At 47.1% G+C, this 22,067-nt stretch overlaps 1 protein-coding gene across 2 annotated transcripts in view; it reads right to left on the reverse strand.

The window, feature by feature from the left end:
• Positions 1-22,067, reverse strand: part of Ube2h (ubiquitin conjugating enzyme E2 H) — an 80,701-nt gene that overhangs the window by 15,995 nt on the left and 42,639 nt on the right. The window contains exons 4-5 of one of the 2 annotated variants that reach the window (XM_055608193.1): positions 6,308-6,347; positions 5,106-5,158 (exon numbers count right to left, since the gene is read on the reverse strand). The exons of the other annotated variant lie outside the window; for it this stretch is intronic. Of the exons in view, the coding sequence (XP_055464168.1) occupies positions 5,106-5,158; positions 6,308-6,347 (93 nt within the window). The remainder of the gene's footprint in view (positions 1-5,105; positions 5,159-6,307; positions 6,348-22,067) is intronic. 2 annotated transcript variants of the gene reach the window in all.

A 22,067-nucleotide genomic window follows, 5' to 3' on the forward strand; every position in this document is an offset into this window, starting at 1 on the left:
GCCACCGTGTGGGTGCTGGGAATTGAACTCAGGACCTCTGGAAGAGCAGCCAGTGCTCCTAACCTCTGAGCCACCTCTCCAGCTCCAGTTACTAAGAGTCTCTATCTTTGGTTTTTCGAGACAGGGTTTCCCTCTGTAACAGCCTTGACTTCCTGTACTCACTTTGTAGAGCAGGTGAGCCCTGAACTCAGGTCCTCCATGTGCTGCCATGTGCTCCCATGCTTGGCTAACCCTCACTAACAAGGCTCTCTTGTGAATCATGGCAGGGCAGAGTACTTCAGAACCTGCCCACTATGCCCCAAACTTCAACAGCAGAGGCGGTAGTAGTCCTCAATACAAGTTCAGTTGTCAAGATTAAACCTTAACTTCCAGAGCATCCTCACGGCATCCGAGCCAGCCCTCTCAGTACCTAATATCTGCTGAATTTTCTAGGGAAGTAGTTTATTGTCTACAGCAAAACGTCAAAACAATCTTCTCACGCTCTTTTTACCATGGACAACAAAACACAGTGTGTGTTCTACTGTGCTCACCTGTAACGTTAGAACGGCCACAGGCATGGCATGGGCCGCTCAGAAAAGCTATTAACAGTGTACTGTGGAAATATCCTTTTATTCCCTTTAACCCAAGTGGCTGGATATTTATTGCTTACTAAATGCTTTACAAGAGAATACAAGAGTATATCCTAACATTTCTAAGTGTGAGGAAACGAGTCAAACTGGTTTCTTTCAAATCTTTCCTGACCATCTTAGACCTTCTGAGAGAAAGGTTAAAAATAGTGCAGCAACTTTGCAAATAAGTCTGTTAATCCCTCACCATGGAAGAGAAGCACGCCGAGATCTATGCATAGGGGCTGGAGGTTAAGAGCATGGACAAGGTCCCGGGCTGTGTAACCAGCACCGCACAGGGGCCACTCACGCCAAGAGCACCGACTCTTCCACCTCTGCAGGCTCAGCACACGGTGCACAGACATACAAGTAGGCTGAACACCTACATAACAGCTACATAAAACAAAATACATCTCAAAAAGGTTTAATTTGTACACAAATACTCGGCCAAACAACACTCATGTGACCATCGGCTGATGAGCACGTCAATAAAATGTGCTAACAACAGGGTACTGAGCCAGGATACACACTGCGACAGAGGTAAACTGGGAGTGTGGGCACTCAAGGGCGCCAGTCACAAAGGGCCACAGTTGGCGAGGAATGGTCCATAGACATGACGCGCAGACTCGGGATCCTCCAGGGTCAGGGACATATCTATGGGTAATAGCTAACAAGCGGCTCTCGTTGGGATGGTGGCTGAGAGCTTGCACATAACTGACAAGCAAAACCATTACTTTAAGTATGTGAACCATATGAATTACAATCAGTAAATCTGTTGGTAAAACTTCGGGAGGGGGCTTGAGAGATGGCTCAGCGGTTAAGAGCACTGGAGACTCTTCCAGAGGACCCGTGGTTCAATTCCCAGTATCCAGTTCCCAACTGTCTACCTCCTGTGCTAGACACACATGCAGTCAAAACAACACTGTAAATAAAATAAATTATTAAAAAAAGCTTTTGGAGACATGAGGTCCTTGAGAATCAGTAAATCTTTTTTAGAAAGGCTTTCTGGCAAGTTGTACAAGAGTTAGCGAGATTACCCTAACTTACTTTAGGTGTAATTGGAGCAGGCTGTGTGATTCTGCCATGTACACTTCACTTCTCAACTGTGGCTGCAGCTTAAGGAAACACAGCATTAGGTCAGGTAGCTCAGGCAGCTGGCCATGGAATCAAGCCTGGCATGTGTGGGCTCTGGTAGCTTGTCTTACACACCTCTGGCTCCCAAAGCTTGTAGTAAGCGGCAGCGGGCAGGTGGATACGCTGCTTTAGTTTAATACGTATGTGGAATGCAGGGCAGGCACTATTCTAGGAGCACATGCAGAAAAGACAGGGCAAGCCCCTCCCCCATCACCACAGCTCACAACTGTGCACGCTGACCCACATGCACAGAGAACGAGAAGCGCAAATACTGAAAGAGCAGAACATTCCAGAGAATGCAGCAGCCACAACTACCGCAAAAGCACACACACAGCGACTCCAAAGGTCCCAGTCGCAGTTGCGCTGCACACAGCAGGACTTGTGCTGCAGCCTGAGCCCCGAACAGACGTGCTACGCCAGGGACGCCTCACTCAGACCCGAGATGTGAGTGTGCTAGGGGCTGTGGTGCACCACCGAGCACACCTGCACTCCCCGCAGAGGCAGGCGGAGTGAGTCCAGGACAGCCAGGGCTACAAGGAGAAAGCCTACCTCAGAAAACTGAAAACAGAGCTGCGACGCTTTCACTGTCCAAATTTCCTGCTCTTACACAAAACCAAATACTTTCAGTATCTTTGCCATCAGCCCTCCACACATGAGGATCAAGTTAGGAGTCCCAGCATTTTCTGGAATGTTCCCACACACAGCTGCCATTCAGAACTGACCATTATCAGTGAACGCTGAAAAACACCCAAGCTAATCTACACTTGAGAGTATCAAATATTCAGCCAACATTCAATTCTCCAAAAGTAAACTCGGCACACGCCTGTAATCCCAGCACTCTGGGAGGCAGAGGCAGGCAGATCTCAGAGTCTGAGACCAGCGTGGTCTACAAAGGGAGTCCGGGACAGCCAGGGCTACACAGAAACAAACAAACAAAAAAACAAAAGAAAAAACCCCAAACTTGACCTCGTTAGTATGCAAGTTTGCTTTCATTTTTAATACATGATAAGATGATATGCCCGCCAACAGCTGTCTTAGGATAAGTGTCTTCATGGTCTGTTGCCGGTAAGTGTTTAATTCGCATGCTTGTTGTATGTGCTTATCCAGGGTCACAAAACTTTTCTTGAGTTAGGGGCTACAGACAGTCTGGTTAAGAGCCGTGGCGGCTCTTGCAGAGCACCTGGGCTTGGCTCCGCACCCACACGGCTGCTCAGGGCATCTGACTCCCTCTTCTGGCCTCCACGGGCTCCGCGCATGCTCGGGGCACACTCACATGCAGGCAGAACACTCAAACACAATAGAGAAATCTTTAAACAAACAAATAAATACAATTTAAAGATTAATACTAAATTGTTCCTGAGCTGCCAGGGGCCATAAACGCAGCAGATGGGGTTAAACAGTGGTGCTCTGAAACACACACGAGCTGCCACTGGCTGGGCTGGCTGGGGAAGCCGCGCTTGGGTAAGAAGAGAGCCAGCTTCATACACATCAGGAGACACAACTCTACTGAGGAAACGCTTCTCCAACACTGCTCAGGAAGAAGGGGATGAGTCATACTGCTGGTGACCCTCTGTGAGGTGTCTACACGACCCTCCCCCTCAAGGCCGCCCGGGAAAGGGGGCTTTCAAGGCGGGTAGACAAGAGTGGCCTGTGCTCACTCGCTGGCTTTCTTCTAATATTTTGAGATTATAATATAATCACATAATTTCTCCCTTCCTGTCTCCTCTCCAAATCCTTCCACATACCCCCTTCTTGCCCCTCACAAGTACGTCCGTCTATCTGTCTATCTATCCATTCGTTATTTATTTTTGAGTTTGGGTCTCTCTGATTAGGCTGGGCTCAAGCGTCCGGATTTTGTACCTCTGCCCAGTACTTCTCATTGATCTTTTCCTCTTCCTCGAGTGCCTTCAGCAACTATCATCTATTGGGAATCCTTGCATCGCTTTACAGCGAGAGGCGCTGGGCTGAAGTGCTGCTCAAAGACAAGTCAGACACACACGTAACAGCCCCCAAAGGGAGACAACAATCCAGCACAGAAAACAAAATAAAACAAAACAAAAACAACAGGTACAACCGACCAACGCAGGGCCAAGGGGGAAGTCCGAGAGACTGAAAGGTGTGTTCAGGGTCACCTACACACAGGCAGTCAGGACAAGCTCACAGGTGTGAGCATCAGAGAAGAGAGAATCATCTGGACTGTGGATCTGGACTTGTGCACAAACGTGTTTACTTTGCTTTAGCATCACCAAGTCACTTCAAATAGTGTTTTGATTGTGTTTAACTCCCTCAGCAGGTGACAAGCCCAGGGACCAAAGCTTGCTACTCCTCATCCTCCATGATACTCAACAGTGTTCTGAAGAGCTGACTGGTTTGGCTGACTTGTTGCGTGGACAGGTCTCCACTCTACAAGCTGAGGGAAGGTTAAGCGATCCCTGGAACCAACGCCCAAGACAGCACTCCCTGAGACCACTAAGTGGCGCACACATCAGAACACATCCACAAGAAGCAGACCTCTGTGTGTCTGTGTTCACGCATGCATTGCTGTCCCTCAAACTGTGTTAGTTGTTTTTGGGTTTGTTTTTGTTTTCCAGCCAGTCTTCCTACGCAGCCAAAGGTGCCCTCAAACTTGCTCCTGCCTCAGTTTCCTGAGTACTGAACTACCAATGACCCATAGCTGGCCCACAGAATCTTTTATATTTTAAAGATTAAAACCATGTTTACAATTATGTGTTGGGGGGGGGGGTAGGGCAGCCTATTCACAAGAACTCGGGTACCTGTGGCAGAGGCAGTAGATCTCCCAGAGCTGAACTTCCAGGCAATTGCAGTAGCTTGCCATGGGTGGGAAAAACTAAGCTCAGGTCCTTTTCAAGAACATCTCGCTAACCGCTCGCTGAGCCATGGCTTCGGCCCTTCGTTGACTTATTCAAACTTGTATTACTAAACTGAAGCTTATACTTCAAAGAAAAAGTTTCTTTTTCCACCTCCCAGCTGCTGTGCAGTGTGCATACGTGTCTTTCTACTTTATCCACTGAGGCAGGGCCTCAATGCACCCACAGGTCCCTGACAGGGCTAATGTCAGCAGTCACAGGGATTCCTTGTCTCTGCCTGTGATGGCGACAGGTCACACCCACCTGGATTCTCATGAGCTCTGGGATCCCGACCCCAGTGCTCCTGTCTGAGCAGCGGGTGCTTTTAATCATGGAACACTCCCCCACCCGCCCACCACCCCATTTTTTTCCCCCACTCAGCCCCTCAAAAGTCTTTCCCATTCCCAACACAACAAATTAACCACTGCAGAAAAGCCAAACAACATTCTGAGGCAAATGCCTCAGTATCTCCAAGAAAATATTCCATGGCCAAACTCACCATAGAGAGCTGTCCACGTTTGATTAATTACATCTAGACACACAGTTCCTGACCTGAAACAGATGGAAAGAAATGGCACTTTTTAAAAATTAGGAATCTAGTTGCATGTTTCTGGCAGCCAATGTTATCAAAACAACTTTGTAACAGATCCTTTAAGATGAGTTGGGAGGTTCGAGGGCGAGAAGCACAGGTATTTACAACCAACAAGGACAAGAACATAATTCCAAGAAGAGAACAGCTGAACAGGTGATGAGAATTAACCCAGGGAACAAGGACACACAGACCTTGTGATTCCCTGAGGACAGAATCTCACTATGTAGTCAAATGTGTGCATGTTCTGAGTCTCCTACAAAAACAAACTCAAATTAAGGTTAATTAAAAAAATAGCTAGTCTGTATTTTTAAAATCTTTATAGATGACAAAAGTAAGTTGAGGAAGTGATCTTGATTAAAGTTACTTAAGGAAACTTGACAACTAAAGGCAGCATAGGAGCCTGGCAATGCAGCTTACATAGGAGATAAAAAGCATTACATCATACTAAATTCCGGAATCTCCTTTACTGTGGCTATTTAAAAGAATGTCCTTGTCGTTAGGGTGCCGGATACACTGAGCTAGTAAAGATTAAGGGACACAATGCAGATGTGGAACCTGCTCAGACAAGGCTCACAAACATTTCCTGTGCAGTTCTGAGACCGCAAGGCTAAAGCTGGAGGAAGAAAAAGTATAGTCCAAGTGGCAGCAGCTGCTAGGACGAGACAGCTAGATGGAGCCCTTTAACCAGTCAGTAAGAGACAAGTAACCACGACTCACTAACCGACATGCAATTAGCATTCAGACCTGTCCCTCAAGAGCTAAGAAGTATGTCAGGGGCTGAAAACTATAATCCCTTGCTGACAGCAGGTCCTTTGGGTCTATACAGTAAGAACTGAGATGTGGAATATTCCAGCTGGGTACCAAAGGAAGTGAAAGGCCAGTCATGAACATGGAAAAATGTTAACAGTACAAGCAATAACTGCACTGAAACCTCAAAGGCTTAGATGGTCACATCCCAGCCTCTAGAGTAGAAATGAGCATTCACAGTCCTCCGTCTTAGAAAACCCACATCATAACGGGGTTCTTTTATAACAGTACAAGAGAGATGACCTCTAGTTAATCAAGAACAGCTGCTGCTAAAATGTAAACATTTTTAAATAGTTACTTACGCTTCATCAATGTTGGGATGGAAAATTTTATTCATGAATCCTGCAAAAAGAGATTTTAATTAGCAGCACAAAGTATGCACAGGACAACGAACTTTAACTTGTCAGTAGTGGACAGCATTTCAGACTGGAAAAGTGGTGGCACTCAAACTGTTACCTTCAAATTACATCTCTGGCAACTGGTGAGATTATGTTCACCCCAACTCACTAAAATACAGAGTCCTGCCCCACACAAGCTCTGGGAGCTGCAGCTCTTTCTATCAAATAATCTTTTCCTTTCTTCTTTTTTATTTTTCGGGACAGGGTTTCTCTGTGTAGCCCTGGCTGTGCTGGACTCTGTGTAGACCAGGCTGGCCTCCAGCTCAGACATTCATCTGCCCCTACCTCCAGAGTGCTGGGAATAAAGGTGCGCGCCACCATGGCCGGTTCAGATAATCGTTTTTGTTGTTTTGTTTTTATTTTTTCCACACAGGGTTTCTGTGTACCCTTGGCTGTCCTGTACTTGCTTTGTAGACCAGGCTGACCTCGAGCTCAGAGAGTTCCGCCTGGCTCTGCCTCCTGAGTGCTGGATCACAGGTGTGTGCCACCACGCCAGGCTCAGGTAATCTTATAAGCAACTGTCGTTTTGAGTCCTGAGGAACTTGGCCAAGAGAACATAGAGCATAGTACCAAGTGATTTAAACTAGTGCAGGGTGAGTGCTGACACCCCACTCGCCCAGCTGTGCTGCCCAAGCCTGTCTGACCTTCTGAGCGTTGTTGATGAGTTCCATTGGGCCACACCATGGGACGTCAACAAGGCTGCTGAAGTCAGAACACTTTCCAAACCACAAAATTTCACAAGAACACTGACCAAAGACGTTCCTTTGAATATATTCACTCAAAGGAAGTCAATTTTGATTGAAATTGAGGCAACTAAGAAATAAGGCAAGAAATTAAAAATAAATTCTCTAAGATAGTTGAACCTATATTTAAGTATAAACCTAAATTTTATTGTTTAAATGTCAAGGAAAAACTTATTCACTTTAAACTTAACTTCATCAGTATATAGGAAGACGATCTGAAGGAGAAACGCAAGCTCCTCACCGTGCCCTCACTCCTCTGTTCGCCTGCCAGGACCACGCTGCCACCGCACACTTCCACAAGCCCCTCTTGGAGGAGCCGCACCACCTGCCTCCACACCACCTCTCGTCCCTTCCCACAGGCTTGTCAACACCCCCTCAGCCGGGGCACACACATGACGCAGCACTATTCTCCCAGGTCACTGGAATAACAGGCCCAGAGACCAGAGTAACTGCCTGCCGGATGTGGTGGCTCAGGCCTGTAAGCCCAACAGGCGGGGAGTAGGAGGGGAAGATGGAGAGGAGGCAGAGGCAGAGGCAGGTGGATCTCTGTGAGTTCTACAAGTGCGAGACAGCCAGGGCTACACAGAAAAGCCCTGTCTAGAACCGACCCCCCCCAAAGAAGTGACTGCTATGTTGTACTGAGCGCGGACACAGTCAGAGATCACACATAGAAAGAAGGAGAGGGTATGGAAACAGACGTGGCAACTCAAAGGACAGCCTTAAGTGATTTTCAAAAACCTTTACAAAGATCCCTTAATGTAAGTAACAAGAGACAAGAACATAAAAAGCACACGCACTTCTAAACTGTGCTCTAGCCATTCCAAAGAACAATCCCACTCTTTAATTCTTGTCTTTAGAACTGTTGTGCCAAGACAGTCCAGTGAAGGTAAAGGTTTATCTGCTATTACGGCAAGAAAGCCCTGTACTAATTTTGATGCAAAGGCTGCACTGATACTAATTTTTCATTGAGGAAAATAAAAGATGCTTAAGAGATATCCCAAGCTAACAGGAACGCTCATGTCTGAAAAGGAGAAAAGTTCCCTGTAACCCTAGGAAAATGCTATTAATACACATGTCCAGGACAGGCTGTGAGAATACTGGAAGTTAATTTGTAAGGGGTGGCATGGCTGCCACTCACCTTTAATTCCAGCACTAGGGAGGTAGAAATCAGAAGGATCTCTGCGTTTGAGGCCAGCCTGATCTACACAGTGAGTTTCCAGGCCAGCTAGGGCTACAAGGTGAAAACCTATCTCAAAAAAAAAAAAAAAAAAAAAAAAGTAAAGAAATGAAATATCCTTCCCCCCACCTCCTAGCACTATGGATGGGGTAAACCAAGTTCAGAACACCCATGGACTTGGAATCCTACACAGCCAGGCACAGTGAACTAGACCAATGTGTCAGTTTGGACAGATTTAAAGTTAAAAACAACAACAACAAAATAGAAAAACAAATCAAGGTTCTCCAGACCAGGAGGTGAAGTTCTAAGGGAGAAGCTACTATTGTTTGCTAAATGAACACACTGCCAAGCTGCCTTCTAAATACTAAGTACAGCACAGCTTAGAAATGTGCCGGGAGCAGAGGCACGTGACTGTTTGAGTCCAGCACTCGGAGGCAGAGGCAGGCGGATCTCTGGGAGTTCAAGGCTAGCCTGGTCTACAAAGACAACAGCCAAGGCAACAGAGAGAAACCATGACTTAACACACACACACAGGTACACACACGCACGCACGCACGCACACACTCACATGTCTCAGTCTTCTCAAGGACCTTTGTGCAGCGCACAGCAGTTAATGAAGTGCCGAGCGACAGCTTGCACACTCAGCCCTGCTGGGACATCACATCAAGCCCAAAGGCTCCACCCAATGCTCAGACACGGAGGAAGAGGAGGCACAGAGAGTGTGAGAGTCAGAGGAGGTGAGGACGCTGTGATGCACTCTCTTCTGCACACGAACCCAAAGCATGGTACCCACACAGGAGCAAGCAGTAAGGACAGCCAACAGCCCAGCAGGCAGCACCACCTGGGCTCTGTTATCAGAGAGAGAGAAGGGGAGGGAGGGACAGAAGGGGGGCAGAAAAGTGGGGGGCATATTGGAAATTTCTGGGAATGAGGGGGAGAAAGAAGTGTGTGTCTGTGGGGATGGCTATGACCAATGTATACATGTATACATTTGCCAAAAGTAAACTAAAAATACTCATTTAAACAGAGCAAAACGATGGAAGAGGCTGATGGATTAACAAGAGTATTATGTAAATGATAAAGTAATAATACTTTCACCCTCTGGGCTCTGTTGCAAAGATTCTTTAACTAGGCTCCAGAGCCACGGCCATGTGGACATGGAGACAACGTGGACAGTGATGATGACGTGGTCCAGGGAGAGCATGCCATGCCTGTGATGAGCAGAAGAGGATTTCACGTCTGAGGCCAGCCTGGGCGCTACAGTCAGCCTGTCTCCAGAAGCAGAGAAGTTTTATGAAACAGACAAAGGTGGCTACAGAGAGGGCTCAGCAGCTCAGAGCAGATGCCGCTACTGCCAACAGCCTGAGTTAGGCTGCTGGCTCACACCACCTGTCCCTGCAGCTCCAGGAAATCTGCTGTCCACTTCTGGTCACACTCTCTCACAGACACATACGTGGGAAGTAAATCATAACAAACAAACAACAAAGTAGGGGCTGGAGAGCAACTCGTGGTTAAGAATGCTGGCTGCTCTTCCAGAGGTCCTCCATTGCAGGACCTGGCTTCAATTCCCAGCATCCACATAACAGCGAACAGGTACGGGGAGCTCCAGAGCCAGGGACTTTGGTGCCCTCTTCAGGCCGCTGGCAGTGCACAGACACACAGTGCACATGCAGGTAAAACTCCTCTATACAAAATAAAAATAAACCTATTTTAAAAGGAGACGCAGGCGCTTGGGTAACCCTCCCCTCTTTACAGCCAGTGTTCACATAGACAGGAAGCTGGAACAGACTCACAGATTGACAGTGTGGAGAAGTTACTTAAAACACTTTTGTTACAGTATTTAATCAGTAAAACCAACTATTCTTAAGTTTCCCAATCTTAATTTCCTTTTTTAAATAAAATAAAATCCATTACCAAAACCAAACAAGCAAACAACCCAAAAAAAAACAAACAAACCTCCCTCAGCCTGTGAGGAACAGGGAACTGAGGATCTATTACATTTAAGAATACAGTATTAGGGCTGGAGAGATGACTCAGAGGTTAAGAGCACTAGCAGCTCTTCCAGAGGTCCTGAGTTCAATTCCCAGCAACCACATGGTGGCTCACAACTGTCCACAATGAGATCTGGTGCTCTCTTCTGGCGTGCAGGTATACATGAAGGCAGAACACTTCATATATAATAAGTAAAAAAAAAAAAAAAAAAAAAAAGAAAAAGAATAGAGCATTATCTCAATCATAAAGGAATTCCGAGTCTGGTCTCACACATGTCAGGCAAGTATTCTACAACAGATCTACCCCCCACAAGCCTACAAAACCTTCCAATGAACAAGAAACAAGACAATCAGTTTTGTTTAACTCAAAAGAATGGTTCTGCGTGAGCCATAGCAGTAGCTTCTGTTACTAATCCAAGTGTGTTCTTGGCACTGAGCGTCCTCCCGACACAACTTGTAGGGAGCTGGTCTGGGGAGCTCAGTTGGGACCAGAAAAGGAACCTGACAAGTGGGGGGTGGGGCAGCATTTGGCACCAAGAGAACACCCACACTAATCAGCCAAGTGAAAAGCACATGGAAGCTTGCTTCACACAGACTTCTGAAGATCAGCAGAGATGCTAACTGAAAGGAAGGGCCAAGGGACAAAAAGAGCAGATGCGGGCTGAGGGGACGCCAGCTTTCACTCGGAGGACAATGAGAAGCCACCGAAACTATGTCTGAACCGCATCCCTTAATCCGAAGGGCACCTTAAAGGAAAAAGAACACTGATGAGCTCTATCAAAACTCTCCGGCAAAGACTAAAGTATCCTTTTCTTTGGCCTTGGCCTGGGACTACATTTGAAATCCATACAGTTTCTACAGTTTTCAATTAAATTTCAATTTAGCCTGGTCTGAATACAGGAGTGTGTAACAGAAAGGGCCAAAAACCTACATAAATATACATTAGTAACACAGCAGAACTGGGACCCAGAGTGCAGGCTCCAGCACGCTGCTGAGAATTAACAGCATCAGAATTTGAGACAGACGGCCAAAGCACGTGCCAAGAGCAAAGTACTAAATGGGCCGAGGTTCTGGCCCCTCTCTACTAAGAACTTAGGCTTTGAGCTACTTCACTTCCAGACATGGATAAACAGCTGGACAGTGTCACCCCTAAACCCTCATTTTTCCTCTAAGATCCTATAGGTGCTGAAATCTAGGCTTCAGTGACAGTGTCTAGAGCTCCCAGAATAGAGGACTTACAAGGAAATGTCCAGTGGCAAAGTTCTCAAAGGAAACTGACTTGTAGGCAGTGCTGCTAAGCAGAATGTTAAAAACACGCTCCTAATACCACCACAGAGAGCCAAAACCCACAGGCTGTCCCAAAGGGGGCAGTATCAGCTGACAATTTCACCTTCAGGGCCCAGCACTGCATGAAAGCCTTCCCAGACCACAGACACCTCTTCCTATTGCAGGCTCTTATCTAAAAGCCTTCCTTTAAATTCTTCTTGAGAGCTTCCTATGTGTATGTCGTGTATTTTAACCATATCCATCCTCTCCACTTCTGACTCCTTCTGGCCCACTGTCCTCAGACCGCCTCTCCTGGAAGGGTAGATCAGGCTTTTAAAGGGAGGAGAGTGTAAATATGCATGAGCGTGTTTCAGACGAGGTCTCTGTAGCCCTGGCTGGCCTGGAACTTGCCATGATCCTCCTGCATCTAAAGCACATATATTACAGGCATATGCCACCATGCTGGCCCAAATTAAAAAGAAAACAAAACCCAGCGCCCATCAATAGCAAGGAACATTATTTCCTTTACATCTGTTCTGGGACAACCTGTGTGCAGCTTCTGGCACAGCCGGTGAAGCTCCAGACAACGATGCCAGAACGATGCCGAAATCTCCGGAGAAGACTGGCAAAGAACAAACTAGGAATTCAGAGAAGGAACGTTCTCAGGACGGAGTGTGTTTGCACTGGCACATTCTCCTTCCTTTTGGCAAGGATGTGGCCACACTAATGAATATGTCTGCAACAAGAGAATTTCCCCAACACTCGTTTCCATTCCACCAGAAGCTATTATGAAGATATTTTAAGAGAACATATTTTGAAACACGTTTTCAAACTTACCACGTTTATGGAAGCGTGGTAAGTGGAAGCAGCAAGTCCCGGAGACGGAGAGAGGTGAGGGGGAGCCCGGGAGACTGAGGTTGGGGACCCATGTGCACAAGGCAAGTATTCTACTCCTTGAGCACATTATGTATTTTTAATCTATACAGCTTAACATTTTACCTGTTGGCAGGTCTACTAACACCAGAATATGTGGATGAAGAAAAATCCTGGGGTCAAGGTCCTATTTGGAAATTCTGCCAGATTTATCTTAATGTAATGAGAGGTGGGAACAAAGCAAGAGGGACATGCCAAAGGTAAAAGCGTAGCTCTGTCCCCGGGAACAGAACGAGCCAGGACTGAAGTGGCTGAGGTTTGCCGAGGCTGAGGCAACTCTATGTATGAATTCCAGTGAGAAAATGAAAGTGAAAACATTGTCATTTTGGTGTCTGTTAGGACACACATGTCCACACAAATGTCTCAGAAAGCAGACTATTCAAAGCCACGCACTCTGCTTTCTAAAAGAGGCGTTTACAAATACACGTTCGGGCTGAGAACGCAGCTCAGTGATGCAGCATGAAGCCTTGGTTCAATTCCCAGGATGGGCCCCTCCACACATACCTGAATGCTATCTTCCCTTGAGTGTCCCAAAATACACACACACAGACACAGACACACACACACAGACACAGACACACACGCGCGCGACCAGTGGGCTGTCCTGGAACTCACTCTGTAGACCAGGCTGGCCTTGAACTCAGAGATCCAGATCCACTGGCCTCTGCGAGGATTAAAGGTGTGTGCCACCACCGCCCGGCTTTCAGAGCATACAGAAGCCACAGCTTCTACTCCAGTCCCTAACATTCAGGTGACCAGAGCTGGAGCGATCCGGCTGAAAAGGCTGACAGCTACATGTCAGCCATGCGCACAGGCATCTCAGACAGAGGCCGGAGGGGCCTGAATCTGGGCAGAGGACTCTGCAGAGTCTCTCAGGTGACAACTGGTCCTCTGTGGGCTCAGGAGAAGGAAAATCATCTTTTCTGTTTGCCCTTTGTTCTCTGGTATTATGGAATCTGGGGGTGGGCTGGTTGGGTAGGAAAAGGTCATTAATAACTAAGAAATGGGAAGTGGTGTCCTTCAACAGCACAATTCCTCTATCAAACTAGTAGGTCACCAAAACCTTTGGCCTACATGACCACTGTTTCATTTTCAGGCTCTTTCCCATCTCTGTACTTGATCTCCAGCCACACCGAGGGACCTGGGAGGGTTTTCACACAGCAGAAAGACAGGTCCACATTGTGTAGTTCTGGCTCCCTCAGAACATGCTGTATAGACCAGGTCTGTGCCTCGACCCTGGGATTCTGAAGGCGCCAGCGCATCTTACAAACAGTCTGAACAGACCGACAATTAACGCCAGACTGCAGAATACAGTGAGTGCACCAAGTCACTCACTTTCGTCTTCCCACTTACTGCCTTACTCCTAAGACTAGATTATGACGTCATCAACACGTCAGTGATGTCAGGGACAGGAAATTAAGTTAATACAGGTAGCTGGAGTGCTGCAGGCACTCAGCAATGTGAGTTTTGGTCACTGGGAATGATGTGTACTTGGATGCTGAACTTAGAAAACGGGGAGCATGAAACAGTGCAAAGTAGAGGCCAGCTTGGTCTACATAATTCCCAACCAGCTATCGCCACATAGTGAGACCTTGGTCCCAACACACACAAAACCCACAGACCGTGACATGCGCTTCAGTGTTAGCATGCTTAGCATGCACCAGGCCGAGGTCACTCTCCAGCACCCTCAGACAATACAGCCACAGAAAAAAAGACCTTACTTTCCACAAAATGAGCTTAAGTTACCTCCCTCTCCCCATCTTTCCTTTTTTGAGGTAAGGTCTCAGTATGGAGACCAGGCTAGCCTCAAACTTAGAACCTTCCCGCCCTGACGGCCTCTGAAGTGCTGGGGGTTACAAGTATGCCCTATGATGCCCAGCCAGTAATTTCACACTGTTCACATCCTAGAAACAGAACTCTCCTGCACACACATACATCACTCTTTAAAAAAAAAAAAATTTATTTATGTGTTATGTTCATGGATGCAAAAACAGGCCAGGAGAGGGCATTGGGATGCCCTGAACTGGGATTACACAGTCAGCTGTGAGCTGTCCATCATAGGCATGAGGCACCAAACTCTAGTCTTCCACAGCAACAAGTGTTCCTAACCACTGAACCATCTCTCCATGCCCCACAATCACTTCTAAAGAAACTGTCAAAGGTGTGGGGGTGGGGGGAGCTGGGGAGAGGATTTTGATGTTGATATTACCTTTCATATATTCTCCTCACATTGAAAATAGAATCTACAGGGGCTGGAGAAGTGGCTCAGAGGTTAAGAGTACTGGCTATTCTTCCAGGGATCCGGAGTTCAACTCCCAGAACCCACATGGTGGCTCCTAACCATTCCTTAATGAGATCTGGTGCCCTCTCCTGGTGTAGAGGCACACATGCAGGCAGAGACTACACATAATAAAAAGAAAATGGAATCTACACTACTTCAGTAATTATTAAACAGCATTATGATGAAATCTGGTGCGGATTTCAAAACAAAACAAAACGCTACAATACAACAATCAGAAAAACCCCACCAGAATGAGAGCAAACACTGCAGATTTGGCAACCAGTATGGTGCTACATACCTCAGCCTTTAGGAGCAAATGAGTAAGGACCATCTCTAAAGTGCCTGTCAACAGGGGTTTCACAACACCAAAATATAAACAAACTTTATGTGGTGTGACCATAATTTTCTTTCTTCTTCTTCTTTTTGAGACAGGGTTTCTCTGTGTAGCCTTGGCTGTCCTGGATTCACTTTGTAGACCAGGCTGGAACTGAACTCACAGAGATCTGCCTGCCTCTGCCTCTCAAGTGCTGGGATTAAAAATGTGTGCTTTTATCACAGGTTAAAAAAAGAAGCCAAGTAGCCAGGCGTAGTGGCATGTGCCTGTAATCAGCACTAAGGGAGGCAGAGGCAGGTAGAAGAAGCCAACTGTGGCCTGGGGGTAGGTGTGGCCTTGTTGGAGGAAGTGTGCCACTGTGGGGGCAGGCTTTGAGGTCTCCTTGCTCAGGCTATGCCCAGTGTGGCACAGTCTCCTTTTGCTGCCTGTGGATCCAGATGCAGAACTCTCAGCCCTTCTCCAGCACCACGTCTGCCTGCGGGCCGCCATGCTTCCCACCATGACGACGGACTAAACCTCTGAAACTATGAGCCAGCCCCAGGTAAATGCTTTCCTTTAAAAGAGTTGCCATGGGGCTGGAGAGATGGCTCTGAAGTTAGAGCACTGGCTGCTCTTCCAGAGGACCTGAGTTCAATTCCCAGCCACCACATGATGGCTCCCAATCATCTATAGTGAGATCTGCTGCCCTCTTCTGGCATGCAGGTGTACATGCAGGCAGAACTCTGCATACACAGAGCGAGCACACAAATAGATAGATAGATAGATAGATAGATAGATAGATAGATAGATAGATAGATAGATAGATAGATAGATCGATCTTAACAATAAGATTCTTAAAAAAAGAAAAAGAAAAAAGAGTTGTCATAATCATGGAATCTCTTCACAGCAACAGAAACCCTAAGGCACCAAGATTATATTTGCATTCTAACACCAAATCTTAACAAGAAAGAATGACCTGAAAGCAAAAAAGATATCAGAATAGCCAGCACAACAGTGAAGATCACCCATTTTAAAGGAGAACCTCAGCAGCAGGAGGGAATGTTTATACAGCCAACAAGAAAATAATGAAGTATCCATAAGCTGGATGTTATTAGGTGAAAATCCTAGTGCCAAGAGAGGAGCACCTCCCCACCAGCCACAGACCTTCTGAGGTGCTCAAGTAATACAGGCAGGGACCACTGTTCTTGTCTGCCCACCAGAACTACACGGTCAAACTGTACTCTCTAGACGACAACCACACCTCGACAGTCAGACAAAGAGAAACCACGCAAGAACTGCTGGAAGCTTCCCACCTGCCTGCTGGCCTTCGGAGGACCCAAAGGGGCCACGCTGATAGGCAGGCTACTAGTGGCACACTGTCTTCCAGTGCCACCCAGCTGCGGACTCCATCTCCAACAGTGCTCCTCACCGGCGAGGCGAGCCACCCAGTGCACTGGCGGCAAGTTCCTTACAGGAGAAAGCAAGTGCTGACTGGACCTGAGGGCTGCAGAGGGGGAACTCACGGCCAGCCATGGAAAGCAGCCCCAAGCTGCGGGCTAAGGGAATCAGAGCCCACCGGCAGGCTACTGCTGCTGTTTTGTGAAGAGGTCAGGGTATGCAGGTCCAGCTGCCCTCTAAGTAACTACACGCCTGCCCACAGAGCAGGGCTGCTGTTAGACTTTTTCTGAGAAGGCTCGCTCCGCAGTGGTCAAAGTGACTCGAGGTTAGAGCACAATATGACTGTCCAATGTCCAAGCCATAAATGTACATCTACCTGTACATTTCTCCAAAGCCCAGGAAACAAAGATGGAGCAGAAAGGCTGTAAAAGCCAGGAGAGGGCTGGGCGTGACAAGAGTACCATACTGGCATCAGAGCATGGTGTGGCTGTTGCACTCTTGAACTTTCTGGACCTGTGATTACAAGCATAAGACCCCTGCAAGACTGGGCCTATCCACACTGTCACGTAACAGAGAGGGGCCCGTGGGGCTCTTCCCATCTGAAGATTCACACCCAGTTAATGGTCAATATGGGATGCAAAGACATTCTTTAGCAGCTACTAGCGAGGTGTCCAAGCGGCCACAAACAAACTGTCAGGAAGGGAGAACAGGGACTGGCAGGAGTTAGAGTAACAGGATGAACAGAAGTGTTTCATGTGTATGAAAAGGCCGCTAACACTGTTACGCATAACTAATGTGTGTAAATAAAAACACACTTTAAAGAAGTGAAAAAAGGCACTGTTCAAGTCCTCTCTTCTCTTCAGTAATACACCCAGGCAAGGTCAACCCTTAGAGGAGCAAGAGCAGCCACTGCACTATTTTTACTCTGGACAACAGCAAGATGAACGTATGCCCTGGGTCACCTGACAGACAGCAGGTCCAACAGACCTAGCTGAACAACTGGCTTCTCTCTTCTGCTGTAAGCTGATGCCCAGTTCTCTCTCGGCCCACTCTTCCTGTCATCATGAAGACAGGCCACCCTCCCAGCTTTTGTGCTTCTCCTCAATCACTGCTCCCTCTACCTTACTGCACTTCATGTTTCCAGGACACAGAACTGCCTTGTCTATAAACAGCTATGCCTCGGCACTCACAAACCCGATATTTCCCTCTTCTCAAGTCTCTTGTCCTTACCAAGGACCTTCAGGCATCCATCTTCTTCTGCCTTCCAGCCTTCATTCAGCATCAGACAGCTAACACTCATCACTCCACAGCGTCCTCTGCAAGTCCCATGCCCTTCCCACAGATGTCCCTCTGTATCCCTCCATGGAGTTACACCTGTGATGCTATCACTCCTGCCCAACTCCCCCCAAAGGCTCACGTTCTTCATGCACAGTGTCTGTCTATGACTGACACAGCCTTCTGTGCATTTCAATCATGGAGATTACCTGCGTGACACAATGCACATGCTAAGCCATTAGTTGTATCATATCATTCAGGGAATGCTGTACCTATTGCGAACTGATGAGCTAGCTTTCAGATTGTTTTTGGTACATAGTGAGCTTCAATCAGTAGATACAGAATCCCTGAATTTAGAAGGCACTAAGTAGAAATACATTCATTCTAAAGTTCTTTAAAGCAACAGGCCCCGAGTATTTGCTGGGCATGAAGGCTGTTAGCAAAGCAGAGCATCTGTAAATTTTATATCTATTTACTGAGCTTTATTTTTCTTAAAATAAACATAGAGCACCTTGTCAGAGTGTGCTCAGAAACCGACCGCACATGCTCTTTCTCTAGCAGCCCACACCCCACGACTCACTTTCTGCTCCATCCTTCAAAGCTTCTGGCTCTATTCCCTCCACTGCCTCACTCTCTTTCACTCGGCAGTCCATTTTAATGAAGCGGGCATCCAACTGCCAAGCCTTCTCATTTTCTATTTTTTTCTGAGACATGGTCTCTCTGTGTAGCCCTGGCTGTCCTGGACTCACTTTGTAGACCAGGCTGGCCTTGAACTCACAAAGATGCCCCTGCCTCTTCCTCCCAAGTACTGAGATTAAAATTAAAGGTGTGCACCACCACTGCCCAGCCTAATCTTTTTTTGTTTCTAACATCTTCAATGAACACATGTTCCCTTCTTTTACTTCTTCCTTCCTCAAAGGCATGACTCATACTGACCTACTATACCAAGTTTTTCTTTCCTAGACAAATCCCTATAAAGAACATGTTAAAAATCTTTTCAGAATCTCCCATTTAAAAAAAAGAAACACAACAGGATGGGCATAATGATGGCACAAATAGTAAAGGTCCACCTGTAGAGGCAGGTGACCTGAGTTCAAGGCCAGACCAGTCTACAGAGTGGGCTGCAGGCCACTATACACAGTGAGATCTTGCCTCAAAAAAAAAAAAAAAAAAAAAAAAAAAAAAAAAAAAAAAAAAAAAAAAGAAAAAAAAAAAAAAAAAAAAAAAAAAAAAAAAAAAAAAAAAAAAAAAAGAGATGAGAAAGAACAGCCTGTTTATATTTAACTCTGAAATTCTAATCATTTGGGAAGTAGATAAGGTGGTTCTCTGAGTTCAAGATCCTGTCTCAAAACCAAACCAGAGTAAAGTAAAGCCCAAACCTTCCCTTCTTGGACTTTGCTTTAGTCTTCTGAGACAGTTTCATATACCTCACCCTGGACTTGGACTCCTGGCAGCTGAGGACAGCCTTGGAGCTCTGGTCCTACTGCCTCTCTCTTGAGTTAGGGCTGCACGAATGTGACCCCAACCCAGGGTCCATTCATTTCTCAACCACAGCGTCCCTGTCCACACAGGGTCTTTCCGACAGCGGCTGGATATGATGATTCTCCTATCCACTGCTCTCCTTTCCACAGAAGAGTCAACACACACACACACACATCACCGACAACAAAGCAAAATTCACCCTTTAAACAATCTTCCCATTACATTTAGGATGGAACTCAAGCTAGAAGGCTGGCCTACACAGCCCTCTCTGACCACCTCTGTCTAAGTGTGGCCTCTAAATCACACCTCACTTTTTAGCTAGCCTCCCCAGCCTGGGCTACTAGCTTTTTCACTTTCTTCTTGCCTGTACAATCTTTTCCTTCATCTAGGAAGATCAAGGTTGTCTTTTCTTAAGTAACAGTTTAAATGTTGGTTAGAGAGTCTTAGGATTTTTTTTAAGCGCTAGAGCTTTATTACAAAAGGAGCTGACTGTCGGGAGCCACTCCCGCCATTACAAGATGGCGCCGGCTTCCTGCTTCCTGGTTCTTCTTGCCAGCATTTTCGCGCTTCTTGTCAGCATTGCTTCGCGATTTGCGCATGCGCCGCCTTATGCTAATGTAGGATTGTGTGATCCTCCAATGGGAGATCACATGTTAATTGGGTATTGTATGGAGCACCAATTACAGATGAACACGCCTCTCTGCTGGCTATTTAAGCAGAGCACAACCCGGGGTCTGGGTCCTTCACCATCTGCAAGAAAGAGCTATACAATAAACTTGCCGCTGAAGAAATCCTCGGTTGTTGCGTCGTCCTTATCGGCAAAGGCCGGTCGCGACAGCTGACCGCTAGAGAGGGCCTCTCCAGTCTTTCTTTGCGTCCTCCCCATATACACCTTCAGGGAGGTCAGAAGAGTACAGAAGAGGTGTCTGGGAGAATAAAATATGGTAGTATTTTCTCCAAAGTCCTCCAAATCCTCCTGGCTGCTGCTGAGAATATTCTGGTAGGAGAGTAGGAACGTTAGCTCTTTTCTCCAAGATCCTCCATCTCACATCCGGGGGCACGTTCTTCTGTCGTCATTTGTGCTGAGGCTCCAGTCCTAGTTGCCTTGGCGGGGCCCTCCACTTCCACAGCTGCTTTTTCTTTCTGGGCGGATCTGCTGCAGGAGCTTCCTGTGCTTCTTCCCAGATGGCGTGATGCTGGCGTGTGCCCCGACACCCGCTTCTTGAGGCGGTGCCTCATAGTTAGCCCAGTCTATCACGGCCCCGACACCTGGCATTCGTTGACAACCCCTGCTCAGCACCCTCTGGTGTTTGAGCAACTTCTTCAGCTTCGTCCGGGGTCAACTGATCTTCCCTCCCAGAGGCCCCATGGCAGCTCTTTAGGATTCTTGTTTAATCAAAAGGAAGAACCCCATTACATCAGGTGACCAGCGGAGCAGCGACACTTCTGATCCTAGCGCTTGAGTGGCACAGCAGAGCAGGGATCCAATGAACTTGGAGAAATGAGCTGCCACACACATTTTAATGCACACTGAGCCCATTCCTTTCAGAGCACCTGGGACAAGGGAACGTTTCCAGCCATATCCTTATGGTAATGGCTTTCAACTGTCTCATGAACTTTTCCTACTTCTCTACTGAAATTCGAAAGACAACTATTTGAGATAGGAACTAAATTCAAATCCAGGTCATGGAAGTATAGAAATGATCTGAACGGAATCTTGCCTCTTTAGCTCAGAAAACTGCATAATACTGTGGGGGCACAAGTGAGCCTTCGTCAAGTGACTAACCTACATCTTCCTCACCGACATCCTCCTCCCCACTCTGAAGGTTCACTCTCAGTCCAGGGATGACATTAGTCCTGGGAGAGTGACTGCGGGAGGCTCTCTCCGGGGACATATGAATCAGAACTAAACGCTCTACGAGCTCTATGTCAGCCATGCCATGCTGGGAAGCTTCAGTCCCCAAACAGACTAGGAAATTTAAGGGGTGACCAGTTGGGTCAAGGGGCACCTTAAACCCCTCCACTCCTGCTGCCAGAAGCAGGGACTCCAAGCGTGTGCTGCCACGTCTGCTGTTTGGCCTACATGCACGAGGGTGTCAGAGCCCCTGGAACTCAGTTGTGAGCTGCCATCTGGGTGCTGGGGATTGAACTCAGTCCTCTAGAAAAGCAACCACTGCTCCCAAACGCCGAGCCATCCCTCCAGGAAGCCCTCCCCCCTTTTTAATTTTTGAAGTAGAAAAGAATTTTTTTTAAGGATATAAGCTCTTTACCAAGCAATATACACACTACTTACCAGGCTACACATACACCAGCTCACACAATTCTGCAACCACACTGCGGCTCACCCACATCATCACGCCATGTTCTCAATCTTTACTCTCTGTGCCCCACATCAACAACTGTCCCTCTTGTTTGGAGACCTGACAACCCAGCTCTGCTGGCCTGAACTAGATGTGTAAAACAGGCTGAAACTGGACTAACAAGGGATCCAGGGGCCCGTGTCTCTAGAGCTCCCGGCTACCCACCTAGGACACACACTCTGGGGTGTGAGTGCGCAGCAGCCTTTACGCATGCGCTCAGCTGTCAGCACTTCTGCGCTGTGTTCTCCTGCTCTGGGGGAAGTGTTCTGATGATCAGAGCCTGTGCTCAGCTTCTCAGATTACAACAGTCTTCATGGACTGAGGGTTATTTGAGAGTCCAAACATTTCTAAAGTTCCTACTCGTATCCTCACACCTCTAGAGCTTTGTAAAGACAACAAACCCTTCTTTTTAAAATGAAACTCTCTACATGCTCTGCTAAATAAA

This window comes from Psammomys obesus, unplaced genomic scaffold (assembly GCF_907164565.1).
Source record: "Psammomys obesus unplaced genomic scaffold, mPsaObe1.curated_primary_1811, whole genome shotgun sequence".
NCBI lineage: Eukaryota > Metazoa > Chordata > Mammalia > Rodentia > Muridae > Psammomys > Psammomys obesus.